Below are 20666 nucleotides of genomic sequence, written 5' to 3'. Positions count from 1 at the left end.
AAAAAAAAAATTTCAGGTAAAAATATGGTCTGGACCGCTTCCCATGGCCAGTCCCCGTGAAGGTCTTTCTCAGGCTCACACTACAAAGGAAATGAAACTCCTGCCGATCACGGAGAACGACGCCATCTCTATTGAGGAAATGAAGCTGTTGCCTATTATTTATCTAATAAAAATGTCCTAATGGGTTACTAGTTCTATACGCTTAAAATTACAAAATATCGTTCACCAACTTGATAATGTTCTCATTTTACTTCAAACACGATCTTTCCAAATACAAACTACTGACACGTAGCTCAAATTCTTGGAAATGTTCGTGCACGTTGGTGGGTGGTCTTCCTTAAAGGAGCCCTGCGTTCTGCTGGCTGCGTGGCTGGCGGCACTGGGGTCCCCCGGCAGCTCTGATAACACGCGTGCCGCCCGCGTCTCCAAGTTTAGGGTGTGGGCCCTGGGATAGGGGCATCCTACAGCCGTTCCGGTCACGATGAAGGGTTTTATTGATTACAAAAAGGGAAACGAGACAGAAATCCCCAAGCTCTGCAGCAAGCAGTTAGCTGCCAACCTTAAGTGCAAGTGTGTGGCCCGGTGACAGCTGCTGGGCCTCGTCCATCCTACAGACAGGGCCAGCCCCAGCGGCTCTGGGAGCGCCATCCCCCCTCCCCCCCCCCAACTCCCCGCTCCAGGGCCCAGATGGGAACCCGGAAGCAGAGCACCTGCAGGGATGGCCCGCCCAGCACCCTAGCTTCCAGGTCTGGAACTGAGGACGGGTGGTGGGTGTGGAGAGGAGACACAGGCACTGGGACTCGTCCACGGCCCTTCCCGGACTCTGAGGGCCCCACAGGCAGAGGGAGGGGGGCTCCCAGGTGAAGGCGCTGCCATCAGCCCAGGGAAGGCGGTCCCTTTCCCACAGAGACCGGGGCTGGAGCTGAAGCCCTTGGCAGGCAGGGAGAGCAGAGGCCCCGCTGCTTCAAAACCCAAGAGGCACCCAGCCAGCGTGGCTCCGTGGTTGAGCGTCGACCTAGGAACCAGGAGGTCACGGTTCGATTCCCGGTCAGGGCACCCGCCTGGGTTGCGGGCTCCATCCCCAGTGTGGGGCGTGCAGGAGGCGGCCGACCAATGATTCTCTCTCATCCCTGATGTTTCTGTCTCTCTCCCTCTCCCTTCCTCTCTGAAATCAATAAAAACATATTAAACAGACAAACAAACACCCAAGAGGCGTCACCGAGCCCCATGGTCACCTCCATGGGCCCGAGCAACAAGCAAACAGAGGAGGCCCGAGACAAATGTGTGACAGCTTAGAATTTTTATTAAAACAATCATTTAAATTACAACCATCTCCCCAAAACAGAAAACAGTCTTCCGGGGTCTGGCCCTGACAGGAGGCGAAACTCAGGCCCCACAGGCAGACATGGGGTTCGACGTCTTTGAAAAGGGACGGGGCTCCCCTGGAAACCCACGGCCTGGCCCCAGGGCGGCCTCCCTCCAAGGCCACCCCTCCCCCCCAGGGCCATGAGGCTCCAGCCCGGTCACCGTCTGTGGTCGTCAGCCTCTGGACTTGCTGTTTTGATATGGAAGAGAGAGAGGGGAACCTGCACCCCAGGTCACAAAACACAGCCACTTAAGGAGTGCTATGTGATGCCGTGGGTGTTGTCTAGCGGGGCCTGGTGGGGACGAGGATAATGGAGTCGATGTCACAGGTCAGAGCGTGGCTGTGGCAGGGTGAGGCCTCGGGTGCTCGGAGGGTGCGTCTGCCCACGACCCCTCGGCGGTGCTGGCGATGCGATCACCAGGCCGGGGCTCCGCTCTCTGTGGGAGTCAGGGCTCCCTTCCTGGGTGAGCGAGCGCCCAGCCCTAACCACGGGCACTTAGAAAGAACGCGGGCGCACTGTTTCTGTAAACCAAGCTCCGCTCTCGGTCCTGCTCCTTCTACGGGGGCTCCAGGCCCTTCCGAGGGCCGCCATCCCCTCCACCCGGCCATCTGTGGAGGTGCCCACCAGCTCACCCCCGAGGAGAGCCTGGGTGCTCCTGGCTGAGCCTGCTCCCCGCGCCCCAGGGGGGTCCTGCCACAGCTCAGACACCAGCCCGGCTCCCTGGTGGCCATGGAGCTTGGCATTGCCCAGTCTTCAGACAGACGCCTGGCAGTTAAGTAACGATAATAATAAAAGCCTGACAATGTCTTTATGAACCACCGCCCTGCTCTGTGCCCACGCCACTGTGGAGGGTCGAGTTTACAGGTGAGGGAAGGGACTCCTGGGGACGCAGTGATGGGGGCTGAGCTGGAGGAGACAGAGCCTCACGCAAGAGCCAGACCTTCCATTACAGACGCGGGAGGACTCTCCCCACGTCTCCGGGACGTGTGACACCGCCATCCACGCCGAGGGTCCCGACGCGGAGTCCCACCCGGTGTGTCCTAAGGGTGGGGTGACACACGGGGCTGGCTTCCTGGGGGCAGGTGGCCCGAGAGGGTGGCTTCCTGTGGGGTCAGCCTGACTGTAGGGAACAGGCTCTGGGGGCTGTGCGATGTCTCGGACGACACAGGAGTGTCGGAGACCACCGCGCCTGCGGGACGTCTCTAGGCCTCTCCCGGCCTCTAATGGATGCCTGTGCCCTGGTTAAGGCTGGTCGCCTGCTCTGCTCAACAGCCCCTCTGCGAGGGTCCGACCGGCCCCGTGGGTCGCAGCAGCAGCAGCAGCAGCACCAAGTGATGGAGAAAAGAAAGGGTATGAGAGTGGCCCCAAACCAGGGAGCCAGGGTGGGCCCCGGTGTGGTCTATGCCCCGTTGGCAGCATGTGTGGGTGATCGGGTGCCAGCTCGCCCTGGCAGGGGCACAAAGGGACCCCGTATGGCCCATAAGGGAATAGAAAATAAGGGTCCAGGTACAACAATGGGTTGGGAGGGGCCTGCTGGCAGGCGGGGGCCAGTGGAGCTCAGAGTCTGGGCCACTGAGCAGTCTGTGTGGGGCCTCCGAGCCTCCTGGGGGCCCCCAGTCATGGCGGGGCTACCAGGTGCCGACCAGAGCGTGGCCAGGGAGCCCCCGGCCCAGCCAGCAGGAGGGGCTGAGGCCGAAGCGGGTGAAAAGGACCCGTGGCCCCCCCGCCTGCCCCTCGGACCCTGGTTTGGGGAGGCAGGAGGAGGCAGCGGGTGTAGCGTATGGTGCGGGTTCCTACACCGTTTTCCGGCCTCCCAGCCCCACTGCTGGCAGCCGCCCGTCATCAGTCTTCCCCAGTCACGGCGGGCGGCCGTGCCCGCTCCCACCCCCTGGCAGCCAGAGCGCTGCCTCGCGGGGCCCGGGCTGAGGACCCGTCACTTGGCTCATCCTGGGCTGTGGGCAAGCTCGCGGCAGGCCAGCTGCTCCGCAGGGGAGCAAAGGAGTGTTCTGGAAACCAGGGGGCGTGGGGGAGGCACCAGCCTCCTGGCCTCCAGGGGCCTGTGCACTTCACGCCCTTCACCGACTTCGCAGCCAGGGCCGGGTCAGCACTGGGCAGTGAGCCGCCCCCCAGGGAGCCTCTGACGCAGGAAGTTTGGGATCACACACACTCAGACTTAGACGAGGAAAGACGTTTAAAGACTTAGGTCAGGAGAACCGGAGCCCCGTGGGAGGAACCTCCACAGGCTCACAGTTCCAGGCCATTGCACACGAGAGGGTGGGCGCTCCCCTCGGCGGCGGGGAGAGTTCCGCGCTCCCACGGGGGCCCCAGCCCGCCACCGGCACCGGCTCCCACGGTGGCGCGGCGGGCCATCCGGCCGGAGCCAGGAGCAGCAGCAGCAGCAGCAGCAGCAGCGGCGGCAGTAGATCCTGGGGCGGCGGGTCCCCTGCTAGAGCTCTTCGAAGAAGGCCACTCGGGACTTGGCGCTCTGCAAGGTGAGCTGCAAGGAAGCAGAGAAGACGCTGAGAGGGGGATGCGGCTTCTGCGCCTCACGGGGAGCCGGCTGCCTGGTGGGCGGGCCTCCGAGGTGGCTTGGAGGGGAAGGGAAGGTGGTTCAAACAGACCTTCAAGGAGCGGGTGGACAATCCCAGACACGGCTCCAGATCGGCCCCCAGAACTCAAATGAGGAGGTGACACAGGAGGACATGCCAGGGGGGATGGCGGGTGGGCGGAAGCATGCCAGCGGGAACATGTCAGCCGCGTCGCCTTTTCAGAGGGCAGGAGGTCCCCGGACATTTGAACAGATTCGCGCGTCCCTGTCTATGAGTCTCCCCGGCCCCTGTGGGGTGCCGTCTGCCGTGGTGCCGGCCTGGGATGCTTGCCTCCCCCGGGCTGGGGGCTCAGTCCCCACATCCTGGGGGGACGGCTGGGGCGAGGGGACAGCCTCAGGCCAGAGGAGCAAGAGCTTGTCCCTTCCGCTCCCGGCTTCCAGAGCCCCCAGAGCAGGCTCGCCCAGACCCGGCAGCGGAGGGGGGCCACGCACAGCCAGGAGGTGGGCTTTCCGGGCGGGGCTGGTTCGGGCGGAGAAGAGAGAAGACAGAGCACACGGGCGGGGCGGCGGGGAGGCCCTGTGCTCTGCCCAGACACTGTGAGCGCCGCCCCAGGGGGAGCTGGAGGATGAGGCACTGGAGCTGGCGACGCCCTGCGCTGCTGAACCCCAACTTCCTGACTCTGCGGCTGTGCGACACGTCCCAGGATCTCCCCCAAACAGGAGCATCATGCCCCGTGCCCTGCTAAGACCGTGGGCTCCGCAACCAGCCCGGGGACTTCACGGCGGAGAGTGCTCAGGGAGGGAGGGCCCCGAGTGCATGCCGTCCACCTCTTCCTGCCCCCAAACCACTTACATTACGTTAGTGCTTGGCTCCCAGGAGGGGCCCCCCCACGGCTGCGGAGTGAATGAGACGCAGGCCACCGTGATAAGGAAAGGCGAGACGCGCGGGGAAAGGGGAGAGGAACTTGGGGCTGAGGAGGCCTGGCTGCCACGCGCTGTGTGGCCCCCGTGGACACCCTGGCCCTCTCCCTCGACCTCTGGGAGTCTCTGAATCCAAAAAGTCCTCAGTACCATCCGTGGCTCTTCAAAGGCGCAGGGCGGGGGGCGGGGGGGCGGGAGGCGCCAAATCAATCACTTCACCGTCAAAGACAGGCGCATCCCTGTGGCCAACATGAGACAGCTTGAAAGCTGGCTTTCAATCCTGCCAAATCGTCTGGCCTTGACGTTCCGACTAACGAGCTGAACGGGGAGGCATCTGAGCCATCTGAGCCCCTTCCTGCAGCGGAACCAGCTCCCGAAGCGCCTTGGAAAGCCCGGCTCCGATGGGCACGGAGAGGGCGCTCAGTCCTTTGCTGAAGCAGAACCCCCGCTGGAAGGGAGCCGCGCCTGGACGGGCTGCTCCCTGAAGGCAAGCCGGGAGGGCCAGCAGCCACGTGCTCTGTGATGAAGGGAAGCCGGATGGGAACCGGGAAAGAAGAGGAAGGAGAACCAGAGAACCAGGGGGACAGAGATCCTCTCGGGAGAGAGTTTAAGTCAAAAGCTGTGAAACCAGCCCGGCCGGCGTGGCTCAGTGGTGGAGCGTCGACCTGTGAAAGCAGGTCAGGGTTCAATTCCCGGTCGGGACACATGCCCGGGTTGCAGGCTGGATCCCCAGTGTGGGGCGTGCAGGAGGCAGCCGATCAATGATGCTCTCTCATCACTGATGTTTCTCTCTCTCTCTTCCTCTCTGAAATCAATAAAAATATAATTTAAAAAAAAGTAAAGGGAATTCCAGTTAAAAAAAAAAAAAGGTGTAAAACCCAAAGTCTCTGCTCAGGTTTCCCCACTGGCCTGGAGAAGACCTCAGGACGGCTCCTCGGGGGACAGGGGGCCTGCAGGGGGTCAGGGCCCTCCCCCAAGCCCTTCCCACAGCCACATCCAGGCTGCCTGCCTGACCCAGAGCCATCTGGGCCGGGGGCCAGCTGGGTGGTCCGGGGCAGGTTACTCGCTCTGGCCTCAGCTCCCAACCGTGAAGCAGAGGTGGTGGCTGCCCCTCACAGGGTAGCGTGTGGAGTAGCTGGGAAACGTGTGGAGTAGCTGGGAATTGATGGGAAGCGCTCAGCACCGTGCCTGGCGCACAGCAGAGCTCAACAGCTGTTATTACTAACAGCAGCATCACAGTTCCCCCCCGCTTCCCCCAGCTCTGGCTCCTCTCCTTCCAGCGGGGAGCGGGGCAGAGTGCAGGGTAGGAGAAGGTGCCGGGGAAGGCAGGGCTGCGCTGGCCCTCGTGGCCTCGGGGGCAGGGCAAGCGGGTGCCCCCAAGAGGCCTGGCCACTTCCCCAGGCAGGGAGCCCAGGCGATGGGGGCCTCTGCAGGCCTCCTGCCCATGTGTACAACGTTGGCTCCAAGAATTCCTGGATCCTCTACCCAAGCTGTGCGCTGGCTGTCCCCACGAGGTGCCAGGGGAGGGTTTGGCAGCTCTGGTGGCACCAGATGCCAGTTACTTGCATGTGTTCGTTGGGATGCGAAGCCCTCTTCGGGGGGGTGGGGGGACAGATGCCAGTCTGCACGGCAGTGGCTCAGCCTCCCCGCTTATCTTGCAGGAGCAGAAGTTGTACCTGAGCCTGGCTGGTGTGGCTCAGTGGTTGAGCGTCAACCTATGAACCAGGACGTCACAGTTTTGATTCCCGGTCAGGGCACAGGCCCGGGTTGTGGGCTCCATCCCCAGTGGGGGGCATGCAGGAGGCAGCTGATCCACGATTCTCTCCCATCATTGATGTTTCTATCTCTCTCCCCCTCCCTTCCTCTCTCAAATCAATTAAAAAAAAAAAAAAAGAAAAAAAGAAGTTGTGCCCCAGCCCAAGGAAGGCACAGAGCGAAGTCAAGTCCTCTGGCCACGCAGACGTAGGCAAGCGCCGCAGACACACGGCCTCGGAGAGAGGAGCGCGCAGTCCTCCACCGTGCACTAGCCGGGCAGAAGTCCAGGCAGAGCCACCGGCACGGGTGCCGGTATGGCTGCTGTCGCCGCGGGTCCTGGGAGCCGCCTGCCTCTGCCCACGGCAGACCTGGCTGCCGGCCACGGCCCCCGTCTCCCGCCCTGACCGTACAATTCCATCAGGAATCCTGTTGTGGGAGGAAATTACTGCACGAGCCGCCCGCTGCCGCTGGAACCTTTCCCGTCGCCACCTCGGCCTGTGTCTGCTTCCCCCTCGGCGGCATCCTTTATCTTGGACATGAACATGCCCTCCTCCTGGGCCAGCCGGCCTCCCCGCGTCTCGTCTCACACGGGAGAGCAGGGGAGGGAGGCAGGCGGGCGGTGGAGGAGGGTCAGCAGGGAGGCGCCTGGGGCGGCTCTTCTCCAGGTGGGGACGCGGAGGCCCCAGGGCAGGGAGGTTTGCTGAGTGACCCCCCTCTTGGGCACAGCGGACAGCGAGTGACCCCCCGGCTTGGGCACAGCGGACAGCGTCTGCCAGCTCAGCTGCACTAGGGCGTTGGCTCAGCCTCCCGCCTCCCCTGGGCACGCTCTCCTCACCCGTGGGGTCCTTCACCCCCTGCTCTTTCTAGAAAGCTTGCTGAGTGTCACATGTACAGGACAGCTACGGGCAGGAGGCCTTCGTGAGAGAGAAGGGAGAGGTTCGGAGGGGATGGCACACAGCCAGCTCTTCATAAAGGAAACGCTCCCTGTGGCCTTTTTTTTTAAATTGATTTCAGAGAGGAAGGGAAAGGGAGAGAGAGATAGAAACATCAATGATGAGAACGAATCATTGATCAGCTGACTCCTGCACGCTCCCTACTGGGGATCAAGCCTGCAACCCGGGCATGTGCCCTTGGCCGGAATCGAACCCGGGACCCTTCAGTCCGCAGGCCGACACTATCCACTGAGCCACACCGGCCAGGGCCCTGCAGCCTTCTTTACACTCACGGGAACTGGCTGACAGGCGTTCCGCTCTGCCCACCACCCATCACGCTGTGAGTACGAGCCCACATCTGTGTTGGGTCTCGCCTTTAAATATATATCTATTTGTATTGGTTTCAGAGAGGAAGGCAGAGGGAGAGAGAGAGAAACATCCATGATGAGAGAGAATCACGGACCGGCTGCCTCCTGCACGCACCACACTGGGGATGGAGCCCTCAACCTGGGCATGTGCCGTGACCGGGAATTCAAGTGTGACCTCCCGGTTCAGAGGTCGACGCTCAGCCACCGAGCCACGCCGGGGCTCGAGTCCTCCCGAGTGACCCCGTCTGCCACGTACTGTCCCCAACTCTGGGTCCAGGCAGCGCTGACGGCGCAAGCCCTTGCCTCGCCCAGCTCCGCGGGAAGCGCTAACCCCACGGGCCCGCGCCGAGCCTCCAGCCACAGCGCTCTTGCCAGTGCCCTGCCGTGACTGCAGGAACACGCAGTCTCCTCACAGACACCGGGCTGCCCGCTGCCCTGCCAGCCGCCCCTTCGCCTCTGATTAAAGAGGCCGCGTGCGTAACGCAGGAGGAATGGAGCTCTCTCTTGACTGAGCCGGCTGCTCCAGTCTGTCACTAATCCGATTCCCTTCCGAGGAGACGAACTTCTCTTTCTGTCGCCGCTGCAGAGCGGTACCTTACGGGGGCTCCAGCCACCTGCCGGGGGGGGCGGGGGGGACCTTCCTTCCTGTCCGGTATCCACAGGGTCAGCTCCTCCCAGTCATCTCTCCGCCAGACTGCCAGCTGTGGGCGGCGGCCCCCCGGGGCTGTGAAAGGGAGGAGGGGGAGCCGCCGCCGAGGGGGAAGCAGACCTCCTCACCCTCACCCAGACGGTGGGTGGCGGGACCACACGGGCACGTCCACCGACTCTAAGCAAGTCCACCTTCGGGGGTCACATCTGTTTCCTTAGAAAGGAGGAGGCTGGGCCCTGGCCGGTGTGGCTCAGTGGATGGAGCGTCGGGCCCGCGGCTGGAAGGGTCCCGGGTTCGATTCTAATCAAGGGCATGTACCTGGGCTGCAGGTTCCCTGGCCCTGGTCGGGGTGCTGTGCAGGAGGCGACCAATCAATGTGTCTCTCTCACATCCATGTTCCTCTCTCTCCCCCTCTCCCTAGAAATCAATGGAAAAATATCCTCGGGTGAGGATTAACCAAAAAAAGAAGAAAAAGAAGGAGAAGGAGGAGGAGGAGGAGGAGGAGGAGGAGGAGGAGGAGGAGGAGGAGGAGGGGCCTGATACCCAGCAGGTTCTCCTTGACACAGGCATGCAGGGAAATGCGTGCACAGTCTCCTGCTCCCTGGGGATTTCAGGCAGCCCCGGGACACAAGGGCCGGCACCGGCCACTCCTGAGATGGCCCCAGGGTCTGGAGAAAGAAGCCTGCAGGGCACCTGTGACCAGCTGCAGGCCCACCTGTCCCGCCCAGCTCCCCCTCTCCCCCTCTCCCCGCGGCTGCAAAGGCTCCTCCAGCATCAGTCCCTAGAGTGCCCCCTGCTGGGAGGACACGGCACGGGGGAGGGGGGGGAGGGAGGGAAGGGGGCACTGCCATCGCGTTACCCCCAGCTCTCCTCTCCAAGCCCCAAGCCCTTCAGGGGGAACTGCCTCCCAGAGCTACGGGAGGGAGTAAATGTATTCGGCACGGAGCCTGCAGCAGCAAGGCTGCTTGATTAGGAATGAATTACACTTTCATCAGCGCAGCTCACGGGGAAAACGGATTCACAGGCCGCATTGCGATAAAGTGGTTCTTTAGGCAAAAGGGGTGGGGGTGGCGTGGGGGTGGGCAGGACAGAGAGCTATTTGGGCTATCAGCGACGAGAGAGCGAGAGCGAGAGCAAGAGCAAGAGAGAGAGAGAGAGAGAGAGGAAGCTCCACCATTAAGCCAGGAGAACAAAACTCATCAGCAGGATTCCTCCAACTAGTCTAGTCTCTGGGGGCCTCGCCTCCATCCCCTCGTCCCCGGGGAAGAGAGAAGGAGGGAAGGGCCTGTCTAATTCACGTGAAACAATAAGACCCACAAGGCCGAACCCATTTGAGACACTAACCGAATCACTCCAGGCGCTGGGGCTCTGCGTGTCCCATAAAAACGCTGTGAAATGGAAATGCGAGCCCTAAAACCTGCTGTACTTCCTCTGGCCGCCACTCACTCCATGTGCATGGAAACGGAGGAGGGGAAGGAAGCACAGATCCACGGGGTGAGAGCCGGCCCTGGAGCGGAAGGGAGGCCGGCAAATCCAGCAGCAGCAACTCCCAGCAGCACTTTTGATCTGGGGCGTGATACCCACTCCCCCTCAGCCCTCCAAACCGGAGCCGAGCCGGTGCGGAGCCGAGCCGATGCGGCAGGGCCAGTGAAGGCAGGTAGCTGCTGCTGTAAACGGCCGGATCAAGCTGCTCTGCCGGCTCGCTAGTGACAGCTTGCCCCCAAATGCCATCTGGGGATGTGCGCGGGGAGAGCGCCCCACACACTCAGCCCTAAACGGAGGTGGCAGGAAAGGCCTAGGCCCGTGGTCGGCAAACCGCGGCTCGCGAGCCACATGCGGCTCTTTGGCCCCTTGAGTGTGGCTCTTCCACAAAATACCACGTGCGGGCGCACACATACAGTGCGATTGAAGGAGTACCCTAATTAAGTTAGTAACAATGTACCTACCTATACAGTTTAAGTTTAAAAAATGTGGCTCTCAAAAGAAATTTCAATCGTTGTCCTGTTGATATTTGGCTCTGCTGACCAATGAGTTTGCCGACCACTGGCCTAGGCCATTTCAATGAACACATCCAATTTGTTATCAGGTATCAGCCACTTTATCTGTGTGTGTGTGTGTGTGTGTGAGAGAGAGAGAGAGAGAGAGAGAGAGAGAGAGAGAGAGAGAGAGAGAGTGAGAGAGAGAGAGAAGCTGCCAGGGAGAAGGTCCCTTTTGTGGATGAATCCTGTAGGGACCGGAAAGGGGCAGAAAGAGGCCTGGGAATGGGTGCCTGCCCTGGGATGTGGGCAGGACCCTTTGCTGCTTCTCCATCCTCCCACCTGGAAAAAAACGGACACACGGGCCTGATTCACCTCCCTGGGCGGGGGGAGGTGGTGGACGGCTGCGAGCACGCTGAGCGAGAACCTTGGGAAAAAGGTGCCGACATGCGGATGTCTTTCCCAAACTGCCAATATCGGAGAGGGGAACCAGGGAGAGGATCCTAAGCACAGAACCCCGAGCCCGCAGAATGAGCTTGCCTCCCGTCCCCTCCCTCCCCTGGCTGCAGGAACAAAGCAGGAGGAAAGCCCGCACTGAGACGCATCCTCGGTGCTGAGGGGCCCAATGGGATGTTTTACTGCATCGCACGAGGCCCGATGATGTCCGCGTGCACTAAGCGGCTGTAAAAGCTCCCGGGAGGGCGAGGCGGGCTTTCCGGGCTCCTCAAGGTCCCCAGAAGCTAAAGCCTCCCGACCCAAAACGGACTGAGCCGGGGGGGTCTTTTGGAAAAGAGGCTGGGAGAACCTTCTAGCTAGAGCGCCGCCAGAAACATGCAAGGAAACCCCCAGCCCTCAGCAGTGAAGAGGCGCCTCATGTGACCATGGGGCCGGAGTGGCCTCCAGGGACGAGCCAGGTGGCCCAGAGGAGGTAGGCACCCCCGAGACCAGCCCGCACGCCTCCAGCGCCTTCCCTGCGCCTCCCGCACAGCCAGGAGTCCGGGTCGCCTGCTGCAGGCTCACTTCGTGTTCTCTGTCCACACCGGTGCCTCGTGCTCCTTGCTGACCCTTGCTCCCTACCCCACTCCATCCCCTTTTTTTTCTTTTCTTTTCTCTTTTAATGTGGGGACCATGAAACAAGAAAAGGCTGGGGAAATGAGCCCGGGCGGGGCGGCTCTGGCTCACTCTGAAGTCAGAGAAAAGGGCGCCTTGGGGACAGGGTCGGGGCGTCTGTCTGGGACAAACCGCTCCCATGGCTGCCCCGGTCGCAAGCCTCGTGGGTCCCTTAGAGTTTAGGAGATGCGCGCCTGTGGGGGAAGGGGCGGGGAGGGGGCGGGGAGAGGCAGGGGCCAGCTCCCAGGGAAGGAGATCCGGCCCCATTCCCCTCTCTTCGCCTCCCCCTCCCCCTCTGCGGCGCTCCAACAACAAAGGGAAGGCTCTGGAGACAGGCCTTTCATGTCAGGGCGGAGGATGCACCAGGAGACAATGCCCCGGTTCCCCAGCAGGCAGAGCCCCTGGCTCCCAGCACTGGGGTCAGGGGCTGACACATTAGCGGGGCATGCCAGGCCGCAGGAGCTGCTGGGCGGACCAGAGGTCACCGGGGAGGCGCTGGCCGCTAGCTTTAATTGCGGGGGTCGCCTTTCACGCGCCGGCTCTCGCCCTGTGATTTATCACTTCCCCCGGGCGTGCGTGTTAAGTGTTCTCCCCCGCTCCACAGCTCTGCATCTCCAAGGGAAGTCCGTGCAAATTGAAGAGGACATTGGAGACTTCTATGTCTTCCTGACCCAGGAGAGGCCAGAGCCTCCACAGCTGGACCTTCGGGGCGCAAACCACTGACTAATAAAACGGGCTTTCTAAGCGCTACATCCCCCCCCCCCCCCCCCCGCCCCCGGCCGCCGTGATTTCTCCTCTGTCGATTTCCTTTGAAATGCTGTGCTCCCTCGGAGACCACGGGCACAACAACGATGATGAACCTGCTGGCACGCGGGCCAGCTCCGGACTGGGGGGGCGTGAGACCGGTCCCCTGCGAGGGGACGGAAGCAGGGCCCTGAAGTGTGCGTGCTCCGGGGCTGCACCTTCACCCCCACGGTGTGCTGCACGGCTGTCACGCTGGCCACCGCCCCCCTCCTCAGCACGGGGGCTCTGAAGGCAAGAAGCTCAAGCCCTTGACACCTGTGTCCCCCTCACCCCAGCCTCACTGCGGACCTCACCGCCTCACCCCAAAGACTCGGGTGCCAGGCATTGGTGTCGCTGTATCAACCGCGCCCCCCGCCCCCCGCAAACCCACGCACCTAGGTTCCCAACCCAAGGGCGGCCTGAGCTTGATCCCCGGGGCCACTGCTTCGGGTGCGAATGCCAAACCAGTTGCCTTGATTACCAACGGGGGACCAAATGGAAATGCAGGGAGCAGGCGGGTGGGAAAAAGTACACCCTTGCAAACCCAAAACGGAGAGCAGCCGGTGAAGCGAATTCTGGCTTTTAAAAGGTTTTGAGCCCTAACCGGGTTGGCTCAGTGGATAGAGCACTGGCCTGCGGACTGAAGGGTCCCGGGTTCGATTCCGGTCAAGGGCATGTACCTTGGTTGCAGGCACATCCCCAGTAGGGGGTGTGCAGGAGGCAGCTGATCGATGTTTCTCTCTCATCGATGTTTCTAACTCTCTATCCCTCTCCCTTCCTCTCTGTAAAAAAATCAATAAAATATATTTTAAATAAAATAAAAGGTTTTGACCCCAAACACATGGAAAGGAATACGATTGGTGGGCGTGAGCATCGCAGTTGTGTGTGTCCCCACAGGCTCATGAGCAGATCTGTTTCTTCACATATGTTTAAGCCCTCGCTGTGCCCTCACGGTGAACCAAGTGTTTCCTGTGCGTGACCTCATTAAATCCTAGCAATAATCCTTGGTAGGGGCCACTTGACTTACTCTTTTTTCTTAATTTTAAGAGAGGAAGGAGAGGGAGAGGAAGGAGAGGGAGAGAGAGAGAGAGAGAGAGAGATAGAAACATCAATGATGAGAATTATTGATTGACTGCCTCCTGCACGCCCCCCACTGGGGACTGAGCCCGCAACCCGGGCATGTGCCCTTGACCGGAATCGAACCTGGGACTTCAGTTCGCAGGCCGAGGAGGCTCTAGCCACCGAGCCAAACCGGCCAGGGCTCATCAGAATTCTTGACGGATTGGCAGCCTGCTTTGAAAACAAGTTCACATTAAGACATTAAAAAAAAAAAAAAAAGGCTTTTGTATGCCCTAGCAGCAGTACAAATCTGACTACAAATCAAACCTCATTTGTCTACAATAATAGCTCAGCGAGAACTGACGGTCAGAAGCAGGCCCCTTGAAGACGTTCAACGCTCCGGATCATTACGGAGAGAGGAGAGAGGAAATTGTATCACGGTGGAACAGCGCGGGCAGATGTCGGGGATATCTGACAGCACGGGCTGAAAGGAAAAGGGATTTTTTTTCCTTGCTTTGCCCCGGTGCTAGCCACGGTACAGGAAAGCAACGTTGGGCCCTTCTGGGGTCCTCTGGGTGCCAGGGGGTCACTTGAGCCGATGACCCACCTGGCCTGCCCGTTCCAGGGCCGGTCACCCCGGCTCGGAACGTGCGCTGCCCGGTGCTGGGGCGTCCCAGTGCCAACATGAGGTATGAGAGCTGAAGACGATAGGAGCCCGCTAGATAAAAGCGTCACATAAAACCGGGGTTTACGCCAGGGGTGCTCGGAGCCACCGACAGCTCGAATCCATCTTATAATGAGATCCATCTGGGACTTTAATAGCTAACCTCTCTTGCTTGGATAACAACCACAAATAGGGGTCTATTGATGCCAGATCTCATTTTTTGGTAGAAAGCTTCCAATGAGCTGATTCTCGCGGCAGAAAACGCGGCGAGGATGCCAAAGGACACAGCCCACGTGACCGTCAGAGGTGGGTGACCGCCCTGCGTTCCGCGGGGATTAGGTGAAGGGCGCTGTTTAATAAATTCTCTCCGCCGCTGCCCAGGCACGTTTGGCAGAATACACGCCGTTGCAGATGCAAAGCGGCGATCGTTCGATTCATTCCCCCAACAGCCACTGACTGCCCGGCCACGGGGGTTGCCCGCCACGGCACTGTCCCAGGGTGGGTTCCCTGCGATCACACCCGCCCGGGGCTGCGGAGGAGCGGAAGCGGAGATGGCCTTTAGAGCGCTGACAGACAGACGGTCCCCCGAGACGGACTACCCATCAGGCCCCTGTGCCATTCGTGTGCTTTGCTTGGCAAGAAAAACGAACGTGCCCGGAGAGGGGGGGCTCGGCGGGAAAGGGGCGAGCGCGGGCAGCCCTCTCATCCCACGACCAGGTAAGACCCCGGGTCTTCAGAGGCTGTCACCGTGCGAAAGGCCTGGATCGTGGGTCAAAGGGCGCCCGTCTCGAAGACACCCGCGTGTACCCCGTGTTTCCATGCTCGGGTTGTTACCTAAGAGGTACGCCACCAACACACAAGACTCAGACAGACCTGACTGGACAAGAAGCGGTGACCTTCTCCAGACCGACAGTGACACAAGACGTAAAGGACCACCGGTCCCGCAGCCCCATCGACATGCTCTGCCCAATGAGGCAGCCTTTGGGAGCCCCGGAGGAGGGGCTGGCCCCACAGTGGGGGGTGCGGGGTGGCCGCCTGCTCTCGGACTCAAAGCATGCTGCGGCCGGCGCCCAGGCGCCCCCTGCCCCGGGGAGGGCCGGGCGCGGGCTGCGGACAGAGACGGGCAAGCTCATGCACGGGTTAGTATCACAGAGGGCAGGGCCGCCACCAACACAGAGTACCTGCGGACAACCTACTTGGAGGGCTCAAATGCAGATAGGTCTTCTGCCTTGGGCTTGAGGCTAAACCAGCAAAATAAAATGAAGAAAAACAAAAAACATAATAACCCTGTGATATCAACAGCGCCACATGTGCCGTTTGCAAAACGCTCAGTCAGGCCTGACAGGGTGACACGTGTGACTGCACTGGTTCGCTTTCGTGGCTGGGAACCGGGTCTCCCCAGCTTCCAGTGCTCCGGGTCCCTGTGGCTGAGAGCCCAGCTCCCCACAGCCCCGAGGCCGCTCCTGGTGCCCAGATGAGCGAGTGGGGGGCGGGGAGGGGCTGGGGCAGCTCCTCCGAGGCCTGGCTGGCTCCCCCGCCCAGTCATTTTACGTCTCTGTGCACTGGCCGAGGCCTCACTTCAGCTCCCCGTTTGCTAACTGCTCAATAATTGGGCTTTGGAAGGGAAATGCAGTCAGGGACAGAAGCCAGCGGGAAGAAGAATGCGGAACGTGGGGAGGTCTTTCCTTCCGGGTTACGCTACGAAAAGGAACGCTCTACCCGGTGCCAATGTGAACTGCAGTCAAAGAGAGAGAGAATCCAGGTTCCGACTGTGCCCATCAGGGATCGTTTTCAGCTACAGCTTAACCACTGAAAACCGATATTCCTGAAATCGGGAGACCACCTTAAAGACTAAAGGTAAAGAGTAAAAGATTAAACTTATCTAGCCCGTCCGGCATGGCTTAGTGGTTGAGTGTCGACCTGTGAACCAAGAGGTCATGGTTCGATCCCCGGTCAGGGCACATGCCCGGGTTGCGGGCTCGATCCCCCAGGGTGGGGCGTGCAGGAGGCAGCTGATCCATGATCCTCTCTCATCACTGATGTTTCTCTCTCTCTCTCCTTCTCCCTTTCTCTCTGAAGTCAATGAAAATATCTTTTTTTGAAAATTAAATAGATCTAAATTATCATCGTCTAAACTCCACGATCAGCCTTCTCCTGCTGACACCTGTCTCCCAAGTGCTGACCTGACCCTGGGCTTCGGTTAGGACTAGACATCAAGGCCTGCGTGGCCCCACATCAGAGACGTACACCCTTGGGCTGGATATTTACGATGGAAATCAACGTCCTCTAAAATGCTCAAAGCTCGAAATATCAGGGGAGAAAGATGTGGAACTGTTAGCGACATAAATGAAGTTTCATCTCTTAGAACATGAAGGTTCTTCTAGATACTCCCCTGTAAGCGTGAACAAAGTTAAAAATTCCGCATTTGGCTTCTGAATCAAGAACAGAACTTTAGAGCCCTTGCCACTTAAACACCCCCCCCCACCTACACACACACACACACACACACACACAAAGACTGGAGGGAGCGTCTATTCTCAACAGCCTCCGTCTCATTTTTGCTTTCTCATTAAGTAAGGCAGCTCCCTGGGTAGCACTCCCCTCGGCTTAAAGGACAGAACTGCTTGACTGCTAAATGACGGATCAAAACCCGGCCAGTCACAGTGATTCATGGCATCGTGAAATGCTTGTGTGAGAAGGCCCCCCCTCCCTTCCAGCCAGTGGGTGCACAGTCACTGGCGGATTAAGATTCCCTGTGAGGCACTAAGGACTTATTAAACATGACGGGAGCCTAATGAGTCGGCTACGGAGGAAACCAGACGCTGACCTCACATTTCACTCACGACCACCCCGCTGGGCGGGAGGCGGGAGACCCCGGTACCTTCTTGATGGTGTTGTGCTTGCTGCTGGTGCCGCCCCGGTCGGCGTTCTCGTTGTGCAGAATGTCCAGGGCCGTCTCCCTCTCTTTGAGTTTCAAGGCCTCGATCTCGGTCTTGAGTTCATTGAGTTGCTCCTGCAGATGCTTGCTCTTCTCCATGTACTCCACTCTGCGGGGAGAGGACACGCGCGTCACGGCCCGGGTGTAGCTAGGGTTGAGACGCTCCAGACCTACAAGCGGCTCGGCATGGGACCCGGAGTCTGAAGCCCGGGCGGGGCGGGGGGGGGGGCGGGCGTGGAGCTCATGTCTCTCCTTGGCCACTCCCAGGCCACGGGAGCTTGGGCCAGTCACTGAACTGGCCCGAATCTGTTTTCTGGTCCATAATGTTGGGGTAACGATCACAGGGCTGTGGTCAGAATTAAATAAAATAAAGTGTAGGAGCCCTGCCGGTGTGGCTCAGTGGTTGAGGGTCGACCTGTGAACCAGGAGGTCACGGTTCGATTCCCGGTCAGGGCACATGCCTGGGTTGCGGGCTCGATCCCCAGTGTGGGGCGTGCAGGAGGCAGCTGGTCAATGATTCTCTCTCATCCCTGATGTTTCTCTCTCTCTCCCTCCCTCTCCCTTCCTCTCTGGAATCAATAAAATTATATTTAAGCCCTAACCGGTTTGGCTCAGTGGATAGAGCATCGGCCTGTGACTCAGGGGTCCCAGGTTCGATTCCGGTCAAGGGCATGTACCTTGGTTGCGGGCGCATCCCCAGTAGGGGGCGTGCAGGAGGCAGCTGATCAATGTTTCTCTCTCATCGATGTTTCTAGCTCTCTATCCCTCTCCCTTCCTCTCTGTAAAAAATCAATAAAATATATTAAAATAAAATAAAATTATATTTAAAAAAACACAGTGTAGGAAATCCCTCTTCTACTCTGCTGAGTGCTCTACAAGTAGATAGTTTTTAGTTCTGCACAGAACACACACACACACACACACACACACACACACACACACACACACCACGGGAAAGAAGCCCATCGGCACCCAAAACGCTCTTCCTGTCTCAGCTGTTCTCGGAGAAGTAATTCCACTCCCGGGGCCTCTCCTGACCGGCGGTGGCCACATCCCTTCTATGTGGGGTTGTCGTCACTTCAAGACGATGGACACTCACTCAGCCAACGCCAGGAAGAAAAAAAAAAAACCCCATCACTGCTTGGAGGTGGAAACTGTATCCACGACGGGGCAGATCTGGACACCATCCTAAGGGGTCCAGCCACAAGGCCGTGGCCCAGGCCACACTAACACCAAGGAATATTCTGTAAGTGATTCCCACGCTGGTACATGGACTCTGTCCGCCCGTGCTCAGGAAATAAGTAAGAAAGTAGGAAACGGTAAAAAAAGCAGGACACGGACCAACGTCCCTCAGCCTGACCACAGCCCTGTCGCGCTATTCGTGCGCCCGTGCAGTGGCGACTGGCTGGCGGGGGAACGCCCCCAGAAGCCATGGTAGACAGAGGCGTGGTCTGTACCTCGGCGCGAGAGCCCAAAGAGCCGGGGCCCGGCGCGTGGGGGGGCCCCCCGGACTCCAAGGAGACACTGTCCCAAGGAGAGCGCACAAGGAGAAAGCACAGGGGCTGGGACTGGCTGGTCTGGAGCCGAACGCGGGTTCTGTCCCTCACCGGCTCTGTGATGCGGGTGAGTGCATTGAACGCTCTGAGTCTGGGTTCCCGTCCCTAAACGGGAGCACGAAAACCTACCTTTAATGTCAGTTTGATGCTAGTTAATAGGAATAAAACATGATAAAAGCTAAACCACTGTTGACACCCGGGGCACGCGGCAGCCAATGAGATTGTTCTGTGGCGGGCCACGGCACAGCTGGCTAACCTTTACCTCCGACTGGGAACGGGGTGGCGGGGTGGGGGGGGGGGACCTCATTTAGATTTCCTCTGCAGCGGGACGGCTTTCCATCCCAGATCCACGTCCAAGGACCATAAACGCAGGAGGACAGGGCAGCCGCAGCTGCTGGGAACAGGCGTGCGGGGCTCGGCTCAGGGCTGCCCCACGCTTCTGCTTTCCTCAGCCTTGAGCCTGTTTCTTCTCCTCTGCCCTCGTTCTAAACATGGGACGTCAGCCCGACCGGCGTGGCTCAGCGGTTGAGCATCGACCTAGGAACCGGGAGGTCACGGTTCATTTCCCGGGGTCGGGGCACCTGCCTGGGGTGCGGGCTCAATCCCCATTGCGGGGCACGCAGGAGGCAGCCGATCCGTGATTCTCTCTTATCATCTCTCCCGCTCCCTTCCTCTCTGAAATCAATAAAAATGTTTTTTTAAAAGAAACAAAAACAAACATGGCATGTCACAGATTTGAGCCGCCGGAGAACACAACCAGGAAACACGTTCCATTCCCACATCGGCACATGATCACACCCTCGGTTACCATGGGAACAGCTCTCTGGCCGGCTCGGAGGTCTCTGGTAGCCCCGCCCCATGTGTTAGGTGAGGTGTTGAGCCACTGTAATCCCCAGGCGACCAGTCAAGTAACATTTTTATCCTGGAAGACGGAATGCTGGCCTGTCGTCCCTCAGTTCTGATGAGGGAATGTTTCCTCTAGGCGGTGAGGACAGAGCAAACCTCGGCAGGAGCTGGCGACAGGCCGCGGCCGCAACCCGCCCCTTCCCCTGGGCCCAGGCCCGCTCGCTCCGGGGAAGGGGAAGACTACGTACTTTTCTTTCTCTATTTCCATGGAAAGTCGCTTCATGTCAGTATCCTTGAAGTCGAAAGACAGGCTGTCACCGATGAGGTTGAAGCTTGACATGTCAGGAGGCAGCGGCGCTGGAATTGGGTTGATGGGCTATAAATGAGAAACTCCAGTTAGGAGGTCCGGGTTCTACAAGAGCAGAGTGCTGTGCTGACCACCGACCCCCCCCCCCCCCCGGGCAGCCACGGAGGCGATGGGAACAGCGTGGGCCCCGCCTCCCAGCACCACCACGGCCTCCTGCCACCATGGCCTTCTCTGACGCCGTTCACCCACGTGAACGTGCAAATATCTGTGTTCAGGGAGGTTCCTTGCAGTTTTTGTTCATAGTTGAAAAGGGAAACAGGTTACGTACCCATTCGCTGGGGACTGGCTGGTTGGATGAACTGTAGTCCATCCGTACAACAAACTATGATTAAAAAGTTGGTATGCGTGACCTCCTCCGGGGTTTATGCATTTATTATCAGAGCAGGGTATAAAGTCTGCTCCCATGTGTGTTTTACACATCCCCCCGGCCGGCGTGGCTCAGGGGCTGAGCATCGACCTAGGGACCAGGGGGTCACGGTTCGATTCCCGCTCAGGGCACATGCCTGGGTTGCGGGCTCCATCCCCAATGTGGGGGGCGTGCAGGAGGCAGCCGATGAACGATTCTCTCTCATCACGAATGTTTCTCTTTCTCTCTCTCCCTCCCCCTTGCTCTCTGAAATCAATAATAAATAAACAAATAAATCAATAGGCTTCTCTATTGGTTTTGTGACCCCACTGAATTGCAGTCTGCCTCCCTGTCCCAAATCAAGGTGGTTCCTGGAGGCCGGTTCCTGGAAGCTGGTTCTCGCACGGCAATAGGTCGCCTGGGAGACACAGGGTCTCCCTGCCCGGAACTAGGATCACGGTGCAGAGTACACCCTGGCCGT

General features: G+C 59.6%; 1 protein-coding gene across 2 annotated transcripts in view; it reads right to left on the bottom strand.

The window, feature by feature from the left end:
* Window positions 1-1285: 1285 nt before the first annotated feature.
* Window positions 1286-20666, bottom strand: part of NF2 (NF2, moesin-ezrin-radixin like (MERLIN) tumor suppressor) — a 79451-nt gene continuing 60070 nt past the window's right edge. The window contains exons 14-17 of one of the 2 annotated variants that reach the window (XM_080649840.1): window positions 19721-19848; window positions 17014-17179; window positions 15329-15373; window positions 1286-3864 (exon numbers count right to left, since the gene is read on the bottom strand). In XM_080649840.1, the coding sequence (XP_080505966.1) occupies window positions 15338-15373; window positions 17014-17179; window positions 19721-19848 (330 nt within the window). In that variant the 3' untranslated portion in view covers window positions 1286-3864; window positions 15329-15337. The remainder of the gene's footprint in view (window positions 3865-15328; window positions 15374-17013; window positions 17180-19720; window positions 19849-20666) is intronic. The other variant, XM_080649839.1, reaches the window with a different exon arrangement.

This window comes from Plecotus auritus, assembly GCF_963455305.1.
Source record: "Plecotus auritus genome assembly, chromosome: 13".
NCBI lineage: Eukaryota > Metazoa > Chordata > Mammalia > Chiroptera > Vespertilionidae > Plecotus > Plecotus auritus.
Note: the sequence above shows the minus strand (reverse complement) of the source record. Positions and strands in the feature narration are given on the sequence as shown.